At 37.8% G+C, this 15,829-nt stretch overlaps 1 protein-coding gene across 6 annotated transcripts in view; it reads right to left on the minus strand.

Moving 5' to 3' along the window:
- Window positions 1–2,009: 2,009 nt before the first annotated feature.
- LARP1B (La ribonucleoprotein 1B) overlaps window positions 2,010–15,829 on the minus strand; it is a 56,342-nt gene continuing 42,522 nt past the window's right edge. For 2 of the 6 annotated variants that reach the window (XM_089525820.1, XM_089525818.1), the window contains exons 13-19: window positions 12,206–12,438; window positions 11,744–11,850; window positions 9,930–10,090; window positions 9,213–9,357; window positions 7,669–7,778; window positions 7,450–7,577; window positions 2,011–4,365 (exon numbers count right to left, since the gene is read on the minus strand). In XM_089525820.1, coding sequence (XP_089381946.1) covers window positions 4,132–4,365; window positions 7,450–7,577; window positions 7,669–7,778; window positions 9,213–9,357; window positions 9,930–10,090; window positions 11,744–11,850; window positions 12,206–12,438 — 1,118 coding nt within the window. In that variant the 3' untranslated portion in view covers window positions 2,011–4,131. Of the gene's footprint in view, window positions 4,366–7,449; window positions 7,578–7,668; window positions 7,779–9,212; window positions 9,358–9,523; window positions 9,668–9,929; window positions 10,091–11,743; window positions 11,851–12,205; window positions 12,439–15,829 lie in introns of those variants that run through there. The other 4 variants (XM_089525823.1, XM_089525819.1, XM_089525821.1 and 1 more) reach the window with 4 other exon arrangements.

Consider the following 15,829-nt stretch of genomic DNA (forward strand, 5'->3'; position numbering starts at 1 on the left):
AAATGTCAGCACTAAGGAATATTTCTGCACCTGCACAAAGAACAAGCTGCTAAAAGGTTTTAAAATACTTTTAAGAACTGTGTTTTATTTTCTTGACACCTGCAACAAATGCTGGAATGAGTTTTACTGTTTTATGATTAACTCAGAATGCCTTTACCTGTAGCCCTGCCATTCCTTTTCAAAACAAAACTAAAGCTCATGGATGGGATCTAAAATGGTAAAAAATAGCACATGGATCACTGCTAGTCCTTGACTTGATGACAGAGTAATTTGCTGTAGGGTGTATAGAAGCTGTACATTCTAAGATTATACTTAGTTCATGTGCAAATCCAAGTATGATTTCAACCGATGTTTCATCAGTTGAAATGTTTTAAGTTCAAAGCTCTGTGTAGATTTTCCTATAATCGGCATAAAGATAAAATATGTCTATAGTATGTTTGTAAACATGTATTAAGGCATCATTTTTCTATAGTGAGCTGTTTCATACAACTTCCCTTTCAGCTTTACGTTAAAGTGGTACAACAAGCTGGGTTTTCAATGGTTTTATTTGGACCAACATAGCAAAAGGACCCATGCCTGTGAAATAGATGGGCAACAATTCCATCTTCCTTTCATTGACTATCCTGGTTAGGGCTGATGTGTACACTGTAGATGAAAAACATCTGGATGCCCACAGCTGCCTATTGTAAAACAGATCTTCAGTGCAGACCACTGAATATCCAGAAGGAGAGCCTCTTGACACTGTTTCCATATTTAAAGATAATCATCTCAGTGATCTTTCTTTATCATCTTACAGACTGTGGAAGGCTGGTGGGGGAGCTTCCAGATGTTGTGGAAATGCCCTCCACGTCCCCTACAGTGCATTTTTTGGCAGTCAAAATATTTTGACCACAAGGCTGTAAAAATTGCTGTCGGGGGGTGCTAATGGCTGGTGAGTTGCACTATGCCCATCCATTTTAAAGGATTCAAAAAGGATCCTAATTTTTCTTTACTAACTCCAGTTTTTTTAAAAAAAAAAAATCTAGAAGGGCACTAGGTAATTACAGTCTGGCTAGTTATTTACCTATCATTGTAGTCTTGAGCGGCCACTCAAGCTTTCCAGCAAGAAGTTCTGTTCCTAAACTTTGGAATATCCTAGGGCAAATCCCACTCCAGCACATAGACTCCTGAATCTGATTCCCATCTTCACACATCTCTAGACTCAGCAGCAGCTGAACTATACCAGAACTCCAAAACAGGAGTCACACTTGAGCATTCCTTTCACAGATAATAGAACCAAATTCAGATAGGCTTACCAGTTGAGTGTCATTCCAACGTAGTGAAGTAATTTTTGCAGACTTCATTGTATTAACAAAGAATTTGTCAACAATCTACTGAAAAGGATATGGAAGTTATGGGTAAGTTTTACATGTGCCTTTATTGCCTAACAGTGGCATTTTGTGTTTTTTGACATCTTGGATTGCTCAAATTGTTTGTTTATTAATTATAATTATCAAAATATTCACAATTGAGGGAGTATTAATGCTTTGATTAGTTGAGGCCAAAAATGAAGACTGAAACAAAGCTTCTTCTAGTGATCAAGTGATATTCCAGACAAATGTGCCATGAGCATGATTGTTGTTGTGTGCCTCTAAGTGATTTTCCACTTAGGGCGACTCTAAGGCGAAGGTTTGAGTGTTGGGCAAGAGCTCTGGAGACCAGAGTACAGCTTTTTAATCTACTGCATGTGTGAATCACAGAATATGAAAAAGAGAAACAAGATGCTCCCTTCATCTTTTATACTATGCTGACAAGTACAGAATCCTTTCTTTTTAATTTGTCTTGTATTTGTTTGTGTGGGACTTTGTCCACCTACAAAGCAGAAATGCTGTTTTTTTCCTTTTATCAATTGCAGCTTTGCCTCCTATTGATTGGAAAGAATGTCAATTGTTAATGCCAAAAGTTGCCACCCAACAGAATATACTGGGAAACTGAAATGTATGGACTGTGTCAGGTTAAAGCCTTATAATTTCCAGGGTTATTACGTATTATTATTTTGCAAGTACACAGCAGTACATACCACCAGCTCTGAATAACATCTACATTCTTCCCCAGACACAATATAGTAACTCAAAAGCAACACTCTCAGCTCCCCTTTATTAGTAAACATGTTCACTTTATCTCATACCTGTTAAATATGAAATTCTGAATGCATTAATTTACATTAAAAATATAAATCAATGTATTTCCATAATTCCAGTAATTTTGGCTGCGTAATTCAATCCCATAGGTCTAATTAGTCCAATTCAATACTTGACATTTCATTTTAACTGGAACTGTAAAAACTGACAAGTTTAAAGAAAATCATTTAAGAATCACACAATACACACACATTAACTTTTTTTTTGTTTTTATAAAATCTGCAAAGATACCACAAATTATGCATACTAAAAGCTAAATATGCACACATTTCATTCAAAGAAATGGAAGTAAATATATTTCTTTTATATACAGTTTAAATCCAAATTTACAATTGCATCATTTTCATAGAGGAGGTGGCAAAGATTGAACACAGGTTTGAGATGTACAACTTGAGCACACTGAAAAGATGCTATATAAAACTTGTATCATGAATTCTTATGTTTTTTTACAAAATAGAGCAGTTCTAAAAGGCTACTTTGTGTGTAGAAATTAATTACTGGGAAATCCTCATATTCCTATACAAGTATGCACATTATTTTCATAATTGTTCTATTCAGATTCCCAAGGCAATATGACAGAAAAAATGTAATAGACCTCATCTATATCCGCCAAAAATCTCCATTAAACTAAACGATGGATCACTTAGGATATCTCCACAGTAATAAGGCATCAAACTGTGTTAAAACTTTATATGCAGAAAGACACCTGAAGATTGTTAGGTATCTCACTGTTTTGCTCTAAGTAAAAAAAAAGTGCACCTATTCCTACCACCCACTTTAAGGAAGGAGGCCTTCCATTTCCTTATTCGAAGCATTTAAAATCACAGTGACTGAAACTAGTATAAAATTGCAGGTAATGTAGCCTGTTAACTTCCACCTCCCAACTTAACTAACTGCTACCTGAATCAATCATTTAGAAAGCAATGCCTTGGCCAATTAAATTCAGTTGATCTTAGCACAGCATAGAATTATTTATTTAGAGGATTTATATCCCTGCTTTTCTCCCAAAATGGGATTTTAAACTATTCCAACCCAACTTGACATCAACATTTTTAGTGAATACCATTTTTCTAATTCCCCTTTAAATTAAAACAGCACCAAATATTATATTACAATTAAATGTTATCATTTAAAATAATCTCTCCTTGAAGTACAGGAATTAAACAGAAAACACAAATATCTCTCCCAAATGGAAGGTGATTAGAGAATAATCCGTCATTTTAACATTCTGCTTAAAAGTTTATAGGAAGTTTATGGTAATATAGTCATACCCTGTTCCCCTCAGCAATCTACTGCTTAAGTACACATAAGAACCTGAATAAAAGAAAACACCTTTAAAACCAAAGCAGGCTGATGCCTAACTCAAAACTCAACCTAAAATCACAGGGATTCTAAAGCAGAAAGTAAGATTTTAGCACCCAAGAAATGTGCACAGTCCAATCTATCATGGAGTGTGCATGTACTGTTATAAAAAAAAAGGTGTTCATAGTGATATATGCATTTACCAATTTAAATCCTTTATCTCCACTGGAAACATTATATTCTCTCTTTTTGGCTTTTTAAAGCAGAAGTAATGTGGAAAACTTGAATAGAAAAAATCCTCCTTTCTTCATTATATGAGTACACCATAACTTCTTTAAGAAGAATGAGCTGGACTATCAGGCATCCCAAAGTATTTTTGCATACAGTACCGGAATGCATTTCATGTAAACAATAAATCAGGGATACTAATACTGAAACTAAGATATATTTCCCTAGGATGTTTCAGATAGTCTCCAATTCCAGTATGATCAAGGGAAAGTATTTGGAACTCCACATTGTGAGAAAGCAAATGCAATCCTTTGTTTTCCTAGACATTTGTTTTTAATCAAGATTTAAAATCGCTCTCCCTGAAGATCTTTTGAGTTAAAATACTGGCATTAGGAGTTGATTGTAAGGTTCCAGCTTAAGTCTACTGCTCAGATATATCATTTCTTGGTTTTGTGGCAGTACTGTTCTGGTGTATGCTGTTACTCAACTCCTGTACAGTATTGGTAGTGGGAAAGTTTATTGGGACCCACGCCTGAGAGGCAGCTGTGGAATTACCAGCAAGGATCTTAGAAGAAGAATTGGACTGATGTTTATGATGATCACTTTCTTCACCAGTTGAGTGCCTTTTTCTCCCAGATTCTTCACTGATGGGAGGCTGAAAGAGAATGAACATTATTGCAAAGTAGCAGAGCTCAATTAAGAAGAACAGGTTGCTTATCTGTAACTGGATCTTCTAGTATGAATGAACTCTATGAACTCATATACATGGGTTGTACTGGGTCTGCACAGCGATGGTCATAACCTTCTAGAGCTGTAAGCATTCTAGGAAGAAGCCCCACTCTTGACTCCATGCACATGACTGGTGGCTTTGTTTTGTTTTGCTTTAAGCCTCAGTTCCAGAGTCCATGCAGCAAAGCATAGGTTGAACATAATATAATGATAGGAGAAACAAAAACGTAGAGGGGAGAATGATGGGTTGTGTGAGCTCACAGAAGACCTCTTAGAAGAACCAGTTACAGGTAAGCAACCTGTTCTTCTTCATGATCTCTTTGACTTGCATGGGGTAGAATACAAAGTTTGATTTATTCAAAGGAGATGGGGAAGTGTTAGATCATGACTGTGACCAAAACTGCATGGCAAAAATAGGCTTGGTTGACTCACATCTAGTCCACATTATAATGCTTGGTGAATGTTAACAGCTGGGTCCAAGAGGCCAGCCTGCAGCTCTCATAGAGCATACCATTTTATTTATTTACATCAATAAATAAATATTAAATATTTATGTAATCCACATCATGGAGAAAGGCTACAGAGTAACACATGTGGAATGAGTTCTGATGTGGGCTGAAAGAGGCATGTTTGATTTGCTAAACCAAGTTGATAATGTGAGTAATCCATTTTGAGCATCATTAAGTGTAACTAGTCAACCCCCCCCCCCCCCCCAATAGCATATAAAGAGCTTAGTGGCATTACAGAAAGCCTTAGTTCTGTTGAAATAGAAGGTTAATGCCCACCTGACATCTAGAAAATGTCTTATCTTTTTTCCCCTCCAGAGTTGAATTTGGATAAAACATAAGTCTTCAGAAACTTGAAAATAGAAGCCCACTCTGGGGAGGAAGATCAGATCCAGGCAGAAGACAGTCCCTATGGAAGATTGTGCAAAGGGAATCTGACGGCACAGATTTCACCCACCTATCTGGCTGACATAATGGCCACTAGAAAGGCTGTTCTGAAGGACAAGAGGTGTTAAGTCCATAGTTTCCAGCAGTTCAAAGGGTCTACCAGCCAATGTGGAGAGGGTGAGATGAAGATCCAAAGGCTGGATGGGGGAAATCACAACATGCCTCATGCTGACTTTGATAGGTCCATTGAGAAGGTGAATAAGGCCCATGCTCAAAAGACTTTGCAATGTGCCCGTGGATGAAACTGTCAAGCGGAGGAAGGGCCAGGTCAAGGTGAAGACAGATTCAGAAGGTGTACCTCTAGCTCAGCTTCAACTTCTTTTGTAGGCTCAGGCAAATCTAGCCCACAACCTAACAAAGTAGATGGATCTAAAATTTTATCCTTTGAATAGGACCCCACTACTTGTATGAAGGAAGATGTCCTTGGGGATCAAAAAACTGAAGACCCTCCTCCATAAGAATGTAGTGTTGAAGTCTACTCCAGACTGGCTAGGTGACTGAGAGACCAGGTTCTGGCTTGATCTCTGGAAGGATGGTGGGGTAAAAAGTGAGGAGATTAATGAGGCATAAGGAAATGCAAGGTGAGGGTAATCTGGAGACTGCTCCAGTCAGAGGACACTGAAAAGAAAAGTGAAAGGTAAACAAGTGCTCTAGAGGTCTCGAACTAATACTACTGCTGCAGTGGAAAGAAAAGAGATGATGCTTAGAGCCAGAATCTCTATCATGTGCGCAGAGCCAGGGTGGGTCTGTTTCCTAGGATGCTTACGGATCTAGACAGTTCTGACTGTTACTGCGCAAGCAAAGAGCAATCCATGTGTAACAGAGACCATGAAGAAGAACAGATTAGAACCTCATCTCTCTGTTTCCCAAAACTGCAGTTACTTGAAATAAATAATGTGTCAGTCCCAATTCCAATGTGTCAAAATACCAGGAGCTGTTTCATAGCCCATAAAAAGTTAATGATTCTAGCACATCAATATTGGAAATCTCTTGCTCCATCTATCAGAGTTTGACATGCAAGAGATATCTACATATGGCTTACACATTTGTGCATTACAGAATATGGAAGCAGTGACTCATTGGATTGCATCTCCTTTTCCTCTGACTGAGTCCACCAACATTTTAAAATTGCTGCATCATAGAATCATAAATCATAGAGTTGGAAGAGACTGCAAGGGCCATCCAGTCCAACCCCCTGCAATCCAAAGAAATCCAAATCAAAGCATCCCCAACAGATGGCCATCCAGCCTCTGCTTAAAGACCTCCAAGGAAGGAGACTCCACTACACTCCGAGGGAGTGTGTTCCACTGTCAAACAGCCCTTACTGTCAGGAAGTTCTTCCTAATGTTGAGGTGGAATCTCTTTTCCTGTAGCTTGCATCCATTGTTCCGGGTCCTGTTCTCTGGAGCAGCAGAAAACAAGCTTGCTCCCTCCTCAATATGACATCCTTTCAAATATTTAAACAGGGCTATCATATCACCTCTTAACCTTCTCTTCTCCAGGCTAAACATCCCCAGCTCCCTGAGTCGTTCCTCATAGGGCAAGGTTTCCAGACCTTTCACCATTTTAGTCACCCTCCTCTGGACACACTCCAGTTTCTCAATGTCCTTTTTGAATTGTGGTGCCCAGAACTGGACACAATATTCCAGGTGGGGCCTGACCAGAGCAGAATACAGTGGCACTATTACTTCTCTTGATCTAGACACTATACTTTTATTGATGCAGCCTAAAATTGCATTGGCCTTTTTAGCTGCTGCATCACATAATAAATAAGCCCACCCATACTTTCTCAAAGGGTCCTAAATGGCAAGTTGAGTACCTTTGCTTGTAAAGGCGTTATGTCAGTTAATACAACCACCCTAAAAGCCAAACCTAACCACAGCAAGACAAGTCACTATTGTTCATTATGCAGTGTATCTTGTTTGCGCTTCGGTGCATTTTGTTAGCCGCCCTGATCACCCGGAAGGGCGGGGTACAAATAAAAATTTTATTTATTTATTTATTTAAATCAGCTATGTTAACATTAAATCACAAAATTAAAGATACTGAATACTTACATCAACTCTAAAGTCTTCCAGTCTTTTAAAGTTGCAGAGATATTCCTGAAGTTTGGGATCAACAGGTGGAGTTTTAGACTGTGAATACTTTAGATAAGCCCAAAATTTTTCTAGTCCATAGAGCTGACCTAAAAAAAGAGAGAATATATTGAAATGCCTAAAACAATTAAGTATGAAATCAAGCAATACCACGAATAATTCTTATGAAGATGGCATTACCAGATTCATAATCTCTCTTTGTTTCTTCTTGGAAATCTCTGAAGATTTCTTGCCTGAATTTTTTTTCTAGACCATAGCTGTAAAACCGGAACAAACATTCCAGACCATATCTACAGAATAGTGAAAAAGAATGCAGAAATACATATATTTTTTATTCAAAATATATTGAAATGCTATGACATTTAAAGCCCTAAATGGCTTTGATCCAGACTATCTAAAAGACTGTATCTCCCATTATGACTGGGACTATATTTTAAGATCTTTGGGGAAGGGCTCTCTCTATGCGTCCCATCATCATTACAGGAACAAAACAAAAAACTGGAAAACATAGATCCTCAGTAGAAGAATGAAAAGAGATAAAGTCCCACGTGCTATACTATGGTCACAAACTTTTTATTTCTTAAAACCCCAGAGGGCTTTTTCTGCTACAGCTCCTAAAGCTTGGAATGACCTGCTGGAAGAGATTCGCCAATTATCCTCATTGGAGGCTTTTAAAAAGTGACAAAAACCTTTCTCTTCCGGCAGGCCTTCCCTGGGTGATTAACCGCCCAGAACTGATTCTATCCGTCCTTCCTTCCCTGGGTGATAACCGCCCAGAACTGATTCTATCCGTCCTTCCTACTATATCTCCTCAACATTCACGAATTGTAGAATAATCTTGTACTGTTGTATTGCTATATATTTTAATCATGTTTTATGTTAATTTTATAGTTTGGGAGGGAGGGTTGGGTCAGGGTTTGGGTGGGTTTTATTGTTTTTATATTGTGTATCATATAAACTCTGTCGTTACCCGCCTCGATCCCCAGACGGAAGAGGCAGGACATAAATAAATAAATAAATAAATATATTATTATTATTATTATTATTATTATTATTATTATTATTAAATTATTCTATATTTCTTTCATTCTTCCGGCATTTTTGGTGAGGACATAGCAAAGTTGGAAGCCCAAAATGTTCAGAAGCTACAGGTAGTGCAAGGTGTACCAGCCAGACTTCTGTCAAGTATATACTTTAGAAATTGGTCTCAACTGAATATGTAGGTGACTGTAAATGACAAGACCTTAAGCAAATCATGCTCTTTCTGCCCCAGAGTATGTCAGTGATGAACCCCCTCTGAATAAATCTTGCCAAGAAAACCTCATAGAATCATAGAGTTGGAAGAGACCACAAGGGCCATAGGTTTGCCTTAAGTCACCATAATAAGTCAGAAATAACTTGATGGCACACAACAACAGTATTTTTGAAATGATTTTGATTTGTTTTTGAAGAATATTTTATCTGTTCTGTATTGCCTGGGGCCCTGGTAGGGTGTATTCCATCTGATTTTTTTCCTGTTTCATTCTGAGCGCCATATTCCATAATGGCTATTATTTCTGTGTTATGATGGGAAACCATTGCTACCTTTTTCATTCTAATGATAAAACCACTCTATTTGGATACTCCTATACTTTAGAAGCAGCAAAATAGTGTTTCTTATATAAGCTGACCTTTCACAATTGTGCCTTTTGACTTCGCAAGTCTAACAAAATACCTAACATTACCTGTAATGTTCTTTTGCATCATCTAGAGCAAGTTGTCTGAATTCTTCATACATTTTCTTGTTAAAGTGGTCTCTGAGAAAAAATGACCAGAAACGAAAGAGTGTATTCATTTCTTGGGACTGGCCAATTCCCAAACGTTTCCTTTCTGAAAAGTAAAGAAAAAGTAGTAGACTTCTGTTAAACACATTATTTTTACATGCCTTAAAGGAAACAGCATATATCTTAAGACAACAGCCTAAAAATAATTTATTTAGATGTTAAAGTCACATGTGACATTTATTTATGCATACACTCAATTATCTCTCTCTCACCTTCCAAGCACAATGCTTCAAAATTTTCATTTGATACTTCAGACAACGTCAAAGATTTTTTCCATGTTCATTAACTTGCTATTTTATTTATGTGATCATGTAATCAGTTAAGCATTTTGAAAGGCAGAAATGCTGTTTTTCATACTGTTCAAAGCAAAACAATCAAGTAGATAAACATTGTGCTTATCAGTACTCACTCAAAGTAACAAGTATGTTAACACTATTTTTCACTTAAATAAATTTGATTATAAAGTCTTTATCGAGATATATATTGCTAACAATCTACAAACTGTGGATGAACAGAGAAAATGGAATAAATAGATTACAGCTCTTGAAACCCAGAATAGAAAGCTATAAAGGTTTCACACTATTTTTCAGAGACTTACAGAAAATATTACATTTTTACCATTTAGGCATCTACGGCGGTATTTGTGGTATACTTGCTGGGTAAAACCATTTTCCTTTAAAAGTTCATGAGAAGGATGCTGGAATTTGGGAAACGAATGTGGGGTACACCCATAACTTCCTGATAGTGGAGCACCTTCCAATGGTGAGGCATTTGAGCTGCTGCAGAATATATAAGAAACAATCCTCTCAGATTTCTTCAAAATTTTCTTCTGCCGTTACAGATAATAGAACATATATTTTTGCAGGCAATCTAGAACCAACCTCAGTTTTCAATAGTGGTATCAAAGCTTATGTCTTTAAGATCAGTTCAAGCACTGTGAATGATCAAGTGATACTTATTCCTCAAATCATTGTACTGGTTTCAAATGCAGGCGACAAGTCTGTATGTGAATGCATATTTGTGTCAAAAAGTGCTAAATCACAGAAAGCTGCATATGGCCTCCAAGTTTTCAGAAGAAGGCTAATAGGAGGGAAAATATGTACAGTCCACATACAGGGAACATTTTGACTGTTGTCTGTGTTCTCAAATAGTATACTCCAAGACAAGTAGGGCAATGTTCTCAGCATTTGAATCTGTTCTTGTTCTACAAGGCTCAGGTTGTAACTAAAACTCCCTGTGAAACAAAAGTTAATTATGGATAGTAAATCAAACAGATTTTATCTGCAGTTGTTTACAAGCAAGCCTTTTCACAGTGTGCCATACTGGTATTCCTCCCTAGTTGCCACATGACTGAAAATGCTCTTTAGGTCTGGTGTAATAGATATGGAAGAACTTTCTAGGTAGCATTACAAATAAACAGATCTGCGTGACAGATGCATTGTAAATTACACTCCCAAGTTGGCTTTCAAAATCCTGAAGGTAGTAATAGATAGTACTGTATCTTCAGGACATTAGTTATCAGTCATACTTCTGAAAGAATATTTTTCAGATATTTTTGGAACAATTTGATTATTTCTTCAGAGAGTTTGATCATTTCCTGTTTTCATGAGAACTATTTATTGAGATAATGCTTGCAAATTAACCAGATAAAAATGATTCACAACTATCACATATAAAAGAAACATCATTCAAAATGTGAAATGTACGAGCAAATAGCTTAGCACAGTTTTTAAGATTATGGTTTTAGCTTGCCTGATGCAGCTGCTTTGTACACAGTGGGGTAGGTATGTTGCTTCCAGATTGAGTCATAATGAAATCCTATAGATTTAAATGGGCCCACTTTAATTACATCATTTAGTCTGAATCCAAACAATTGTCCTATGGTATTCCCATTCAATTCCTATACACTGAACTCACTCCCAAGGAAATCTACAATCATATATTGTCAGAGGTATAGTATATTGTTGGTCTTTAGGCAAGTTAGTATGTGGCCTACAGATTTTCTTGGATTCCAGCTTTACAACAGTCCTTGCCAGTATGACCAATGCTCAATGACAATGGAATGGCAGGTGGACATCTGAAGGGAGGGAGGGTTCTACCTCCAATCTACAAAGTCATCCTTCATAACAACATGAATGACTTTTCCCACTTTTATTTCCACAGTTGCTGTTCATATAAGTTTTCTTGTGGGGGAAAGGCAACTATTTATATTAGCAAAAATCTTTTATAACTGTTGTTACAGGTACAAAATGAATATACTGTATGAGCACATTTACAAAAATTTAGGGCACATTTAGGGAATTCTTATTCCTTCTGCATTTCCCCTTCCTTTTGTTGTTTTGCAAGATGATAGAATGAAACTATAATTACTTCACTGATTCTATGAACCCCCAAATTATATTTTAAATTAGCAAATTAATAATTAAGATTACCTTATAGAAGATGTTCTTGGTCTGTGATCCTTAGAATCCATTACCCAACCAACATGGCTTTCCAATGGAGGGTTTGTACTATGCCGAGTTTTTCTTTTCCTTCGTGTCTAAAGTGAAATATAGCATTATATCTTCCTGATGTGACTGGAGACACTTTTTTGAAGAATCACAGCCTAATTAAAGTCAAGTTTCATAAAATTTCACTCTGTACATCATATGCACTATGAGGTCATAAAGCTGAGCATGACTGCCTAACTACCTAGCTTTAACAAGAAGTTAACAATGGAAGTATTGCATTATAGATTTTTTAAAATTTCATGCTATTCAAAAGTACTATTTCCTACCTTAGAAGAAAAAAAATTAAATAGCAAGAATTAAACACTGTGTTTCATAGGATAATCTCTTTGGTGAAATTCACAGTAAGTCATTCAACCAAAGTTTTTGATTAATATTTTTAGTTACCTTAACATCAATGGATCTTGCTTCTTTAACCACAGGATAAAACCTGGGTGTTTTGTTAGGATCCTGAAGTCTTGGGGTACGAGGTGTTTTAGGTGTTCTAGTAGGCTGGACTTTAGGAGATTCAGGTACAGCTGCTGGAAGTGAGCGAGCCATAGCTGTTGGAAGGGAATGAGCCATTGCTGAAGACATATCCTGAATACTAAATAATTTACCAGCCTGCTCTTCAGTTAGACCTAAAGGAGAAAGATGAACAGATGGTACCTAAGTATGTTGCTTTTATCTGACCTTTGGTCATCTTAAAAAGGTAAAGATAAAAGTAGTCTCTTGACATGAATGTCTATTCAAAAATAACTGTAGGGTGTGGTGCTGATCTCTGTTACTAAGCTGAAGTGCCAGCATTGTCCAAGGACTGCTCTGATGGTCATAGAATCATAGAGTTGGAAGAGACCGCAAAGCCATCCAGTCCAACTCCCTGCCATGCAGGAAATCCCAATCAAAGCATACCTGACAGATGGCCATGAAGCCTCTGTTTGAAGAGCTCCAAGGAGGGAGACTCCACCACACTCTGATGGAGTGTGTTCCACTGTCGAACAGCCCTTACTGTCAGGAAGTTCCTCCTAATGTTGAGGTGGAATCTCTTTTCCTGTACCTTACATCCATTGCTCCGGGTCCTAGTCTCTGGAGCAGCAGAAAACAAGCTTGCTCCCTCCTCAATATGGCATCCCTTTAAGTATTTAAACAGGACTATCATATCACTTCTTAACCTTCTCTGCTCCAGGCTAAACATCCCCAGCTCCCTAAGGTGTTCCTCATAGGGCATGGTTTCCAGACCTTTCACCATTTTAGTTGCCCTCCTTAGGACACACTCTAGTTTCTCCACATCCTTTTTGAATTCTGGTGCCCAGAACTGGACACAATATTCCAGGTGGGGGCTGACCAAAGCAGAATATAGTGGCACTATTACTTCCCTTGATCTAGACACTATACTTCTATTGATGCAGCCTAAAATCGCATTGGCCTTTTTAGCTGCCACATCACACTGTTGACTCATGTTTAACTTGTGATCTACTTGGGCTCCCAGATCCCTCACACGTAGTCTCGTTCAGCCAAGTATCACCCATGCTATATCTGTGCATTTCATTTTTCTTCACATGGCCAGCATGACTGCACCGAACACTGTTACCTTCCCACTGAGGTAGTACTTATTTATCTAATTGCATTTGCATGCTTTCGAACTGCTAGGTTGGCAGAAGCTGGGACTAGCGACAGAAGCTCACCCCATCATGCAGCACTTGGGCCTCGAACTGCCAATCTTCTGATCTTCCGAACTGGCGTCTTAGCCACTAAGCCACTGCATTTACCTTAAAAGGATCTGTATTTCTCCATTTCATTTAATTCTGTGTATTGCTTTTCATTTTTAATATATTTTCAAATAAACTTTTGTTTTATGTAATGCAGCATTGAATGCAAAATGCAACATGTAGATTTAAATAAATGGAACAAAACAAGTTCAACATGTAGATTTAAATAAATGGAACAAAACAAGTGGGACATTAATTTATAAAAGATAATGGGATTGAAGTTTTACTCATAATAGCTGCCAAGTGCTGACAACATTTTAAAGCAAGCACTGTATTGTTTCACAGTATCTGATATTCACATAGTGCATTAAAATGAAGAATCAAAGCTTCCTTGTAGCATCTTATATTTCTTTACTGTGCTATAACCAAGCCTGAACTCTCACTAAAAGCCAGAAAAATTAAAATGAGGGTATTGTACTTTGGAGATATCATGAGACAAGATGAATCACTGGCAATGACAGCTAAACTCAGTGAAGTTGGAAGACAGTAGGAAAAGGTTTATTGCATTACAGGAGGGCTAACTCAATCAAGAAAGCCACCGCCCTGAGTTTGAAAGACCTCACTAATAAGGTCTCCTGGAGGTCTCTCATTCATAGGATTGTCTGAAAATTAAACTGATCTGATGGCACATAACAACAAAAAGGAAAGAACAAGTGCTCTTCATCTTTTGGCAACAGGAATTAACACCCCATGTTTAAAGCTAACTTTATTTTTAACTGGAGACACAGTAATGACTAACCTCTGCTGAGGGTCATTATTTAGATCTTGAATTTTAATTGTTAACTGAAATAGATATCCAGTGTGGAAACAATAATGCTGATTGATTCAGAAGTGAATAACAATGAGGCTTAGACCTGGATTAGGAGCATACAGGATGAACTGTAGCACAAAAAGGAAGGTAACTCTCAAAGGGGCTATTTACTTCCATCCCATTCTGCCTCCTCTCCACCCACTCTCTCCTCACCTTAGAGGTGCCATAAGTCAGAAATGACTTGAAGGCATATAGCAACTACAATATGTAAACCCACATTTATTACATTTCCACACATACGAGTCAAGAAGATGCAAGTTTGTTTACACAGCAGTAGGATCTTTAGTGTTCCAAAAATGGAAAGACTAGAAATGAAGATTTATCTGTGTTGGTATTCTACATACATACCCCAGAGAAGCCCCTGATATTTTAATCACACCTCAAGACTTCCTGCTCTTCAGTATATTCCTTATTTCAGAAAAGCTCTCCTGAGGCATCTGGTGTCTGCCACCTAGTGAATCCGTGTAATACTACAGCTATGTAGACATACTACAGATGCTGGTGAAACATCAGGAATAAACTCTTCCAGAACCTGGCCACATAGCCCAAAAACCCCACAAAAACTTTGGATTCCAGCCGTGAAAGCCTTCAGCTATGTACAGTTTTTAACTGATTAAAATTAAACAAACAACCAAAAATAACCTGAGGTAACCCTCTTTATGCATGCCAGAGTTTAGTGGTCAAGATTTTATAGTTTAGGAGCCCTGGTGGCGCAGTGGTTAAATGCCTGTACTGCAGCCACTCACTCACAAACCATAAGGTTGCGAGTTCAATACCAGCGAAAGGGCTCAAGCTCGACTCAGGCTGGCATCCTTCCGAGGTCATTAAAATGAGTACCCAGATTGTTGGGGGCAATTAGCTTACACTTTGTAAACTGCTTAGGGAGTGCTTAAGTGCACTGATAAGCGGTATAGAAATGTACTTGCTATTGCTATGGTTTCAGAGCTGCAGCAGACAGAAAAATTGACAGATTGTTTTTATTACTGCAGACTGTGTGTTTGCCTGTGGTCATCATATTAAGGTATGTAGGCACCATTTTTTGGATGTGATATTGTGCTTTGATCATTGCTGCTCCACCACTTTACACTGCTTCCAGTACGTAAGTGGTCATACTACCTTGGTCAAGTACTATATTGACCTTTCTAGATGCAGCTCAATTATATGACTGTTTAAACCTATACATTCTTCAACCTCAACCTCGGTATCTTACTGTGCTTAGATTGTCCTTCCCTTCACCTTGGCATCTAGATCTTCAATGCTTATGATATAAAACATCTATAGTCCTATAGTCAACATGAAATCAATAGTACTTGACCAAACTTCACAAGCTGTTAAGCAGATGGGACAAGATGCAGTTTTGTGGCTATGATGGGGTGGGGTGGGGGGGAGAGAAGGTTTGCACACAGATGACAGGACAAGAACTGAGGCACCTCACAGAGAAGATGAATTAAG

This window comes from Sceloporus occidentalis, unplaced genomic scaffold (assembly GCF_023333645.1).
Source record: "Sceloporus occidentalis isolate IW3139 unplaced genomic scaffold, rSceOcc1.0.p SCAF_5, whole genome shotgun sequence".
Lineage (NCBI taxonomy): Eukaryota > Metazoa > Chordata > Lepidosauria > Squamata > Phrynosomatidae > Sceloporus > Sceloporus occidentalis.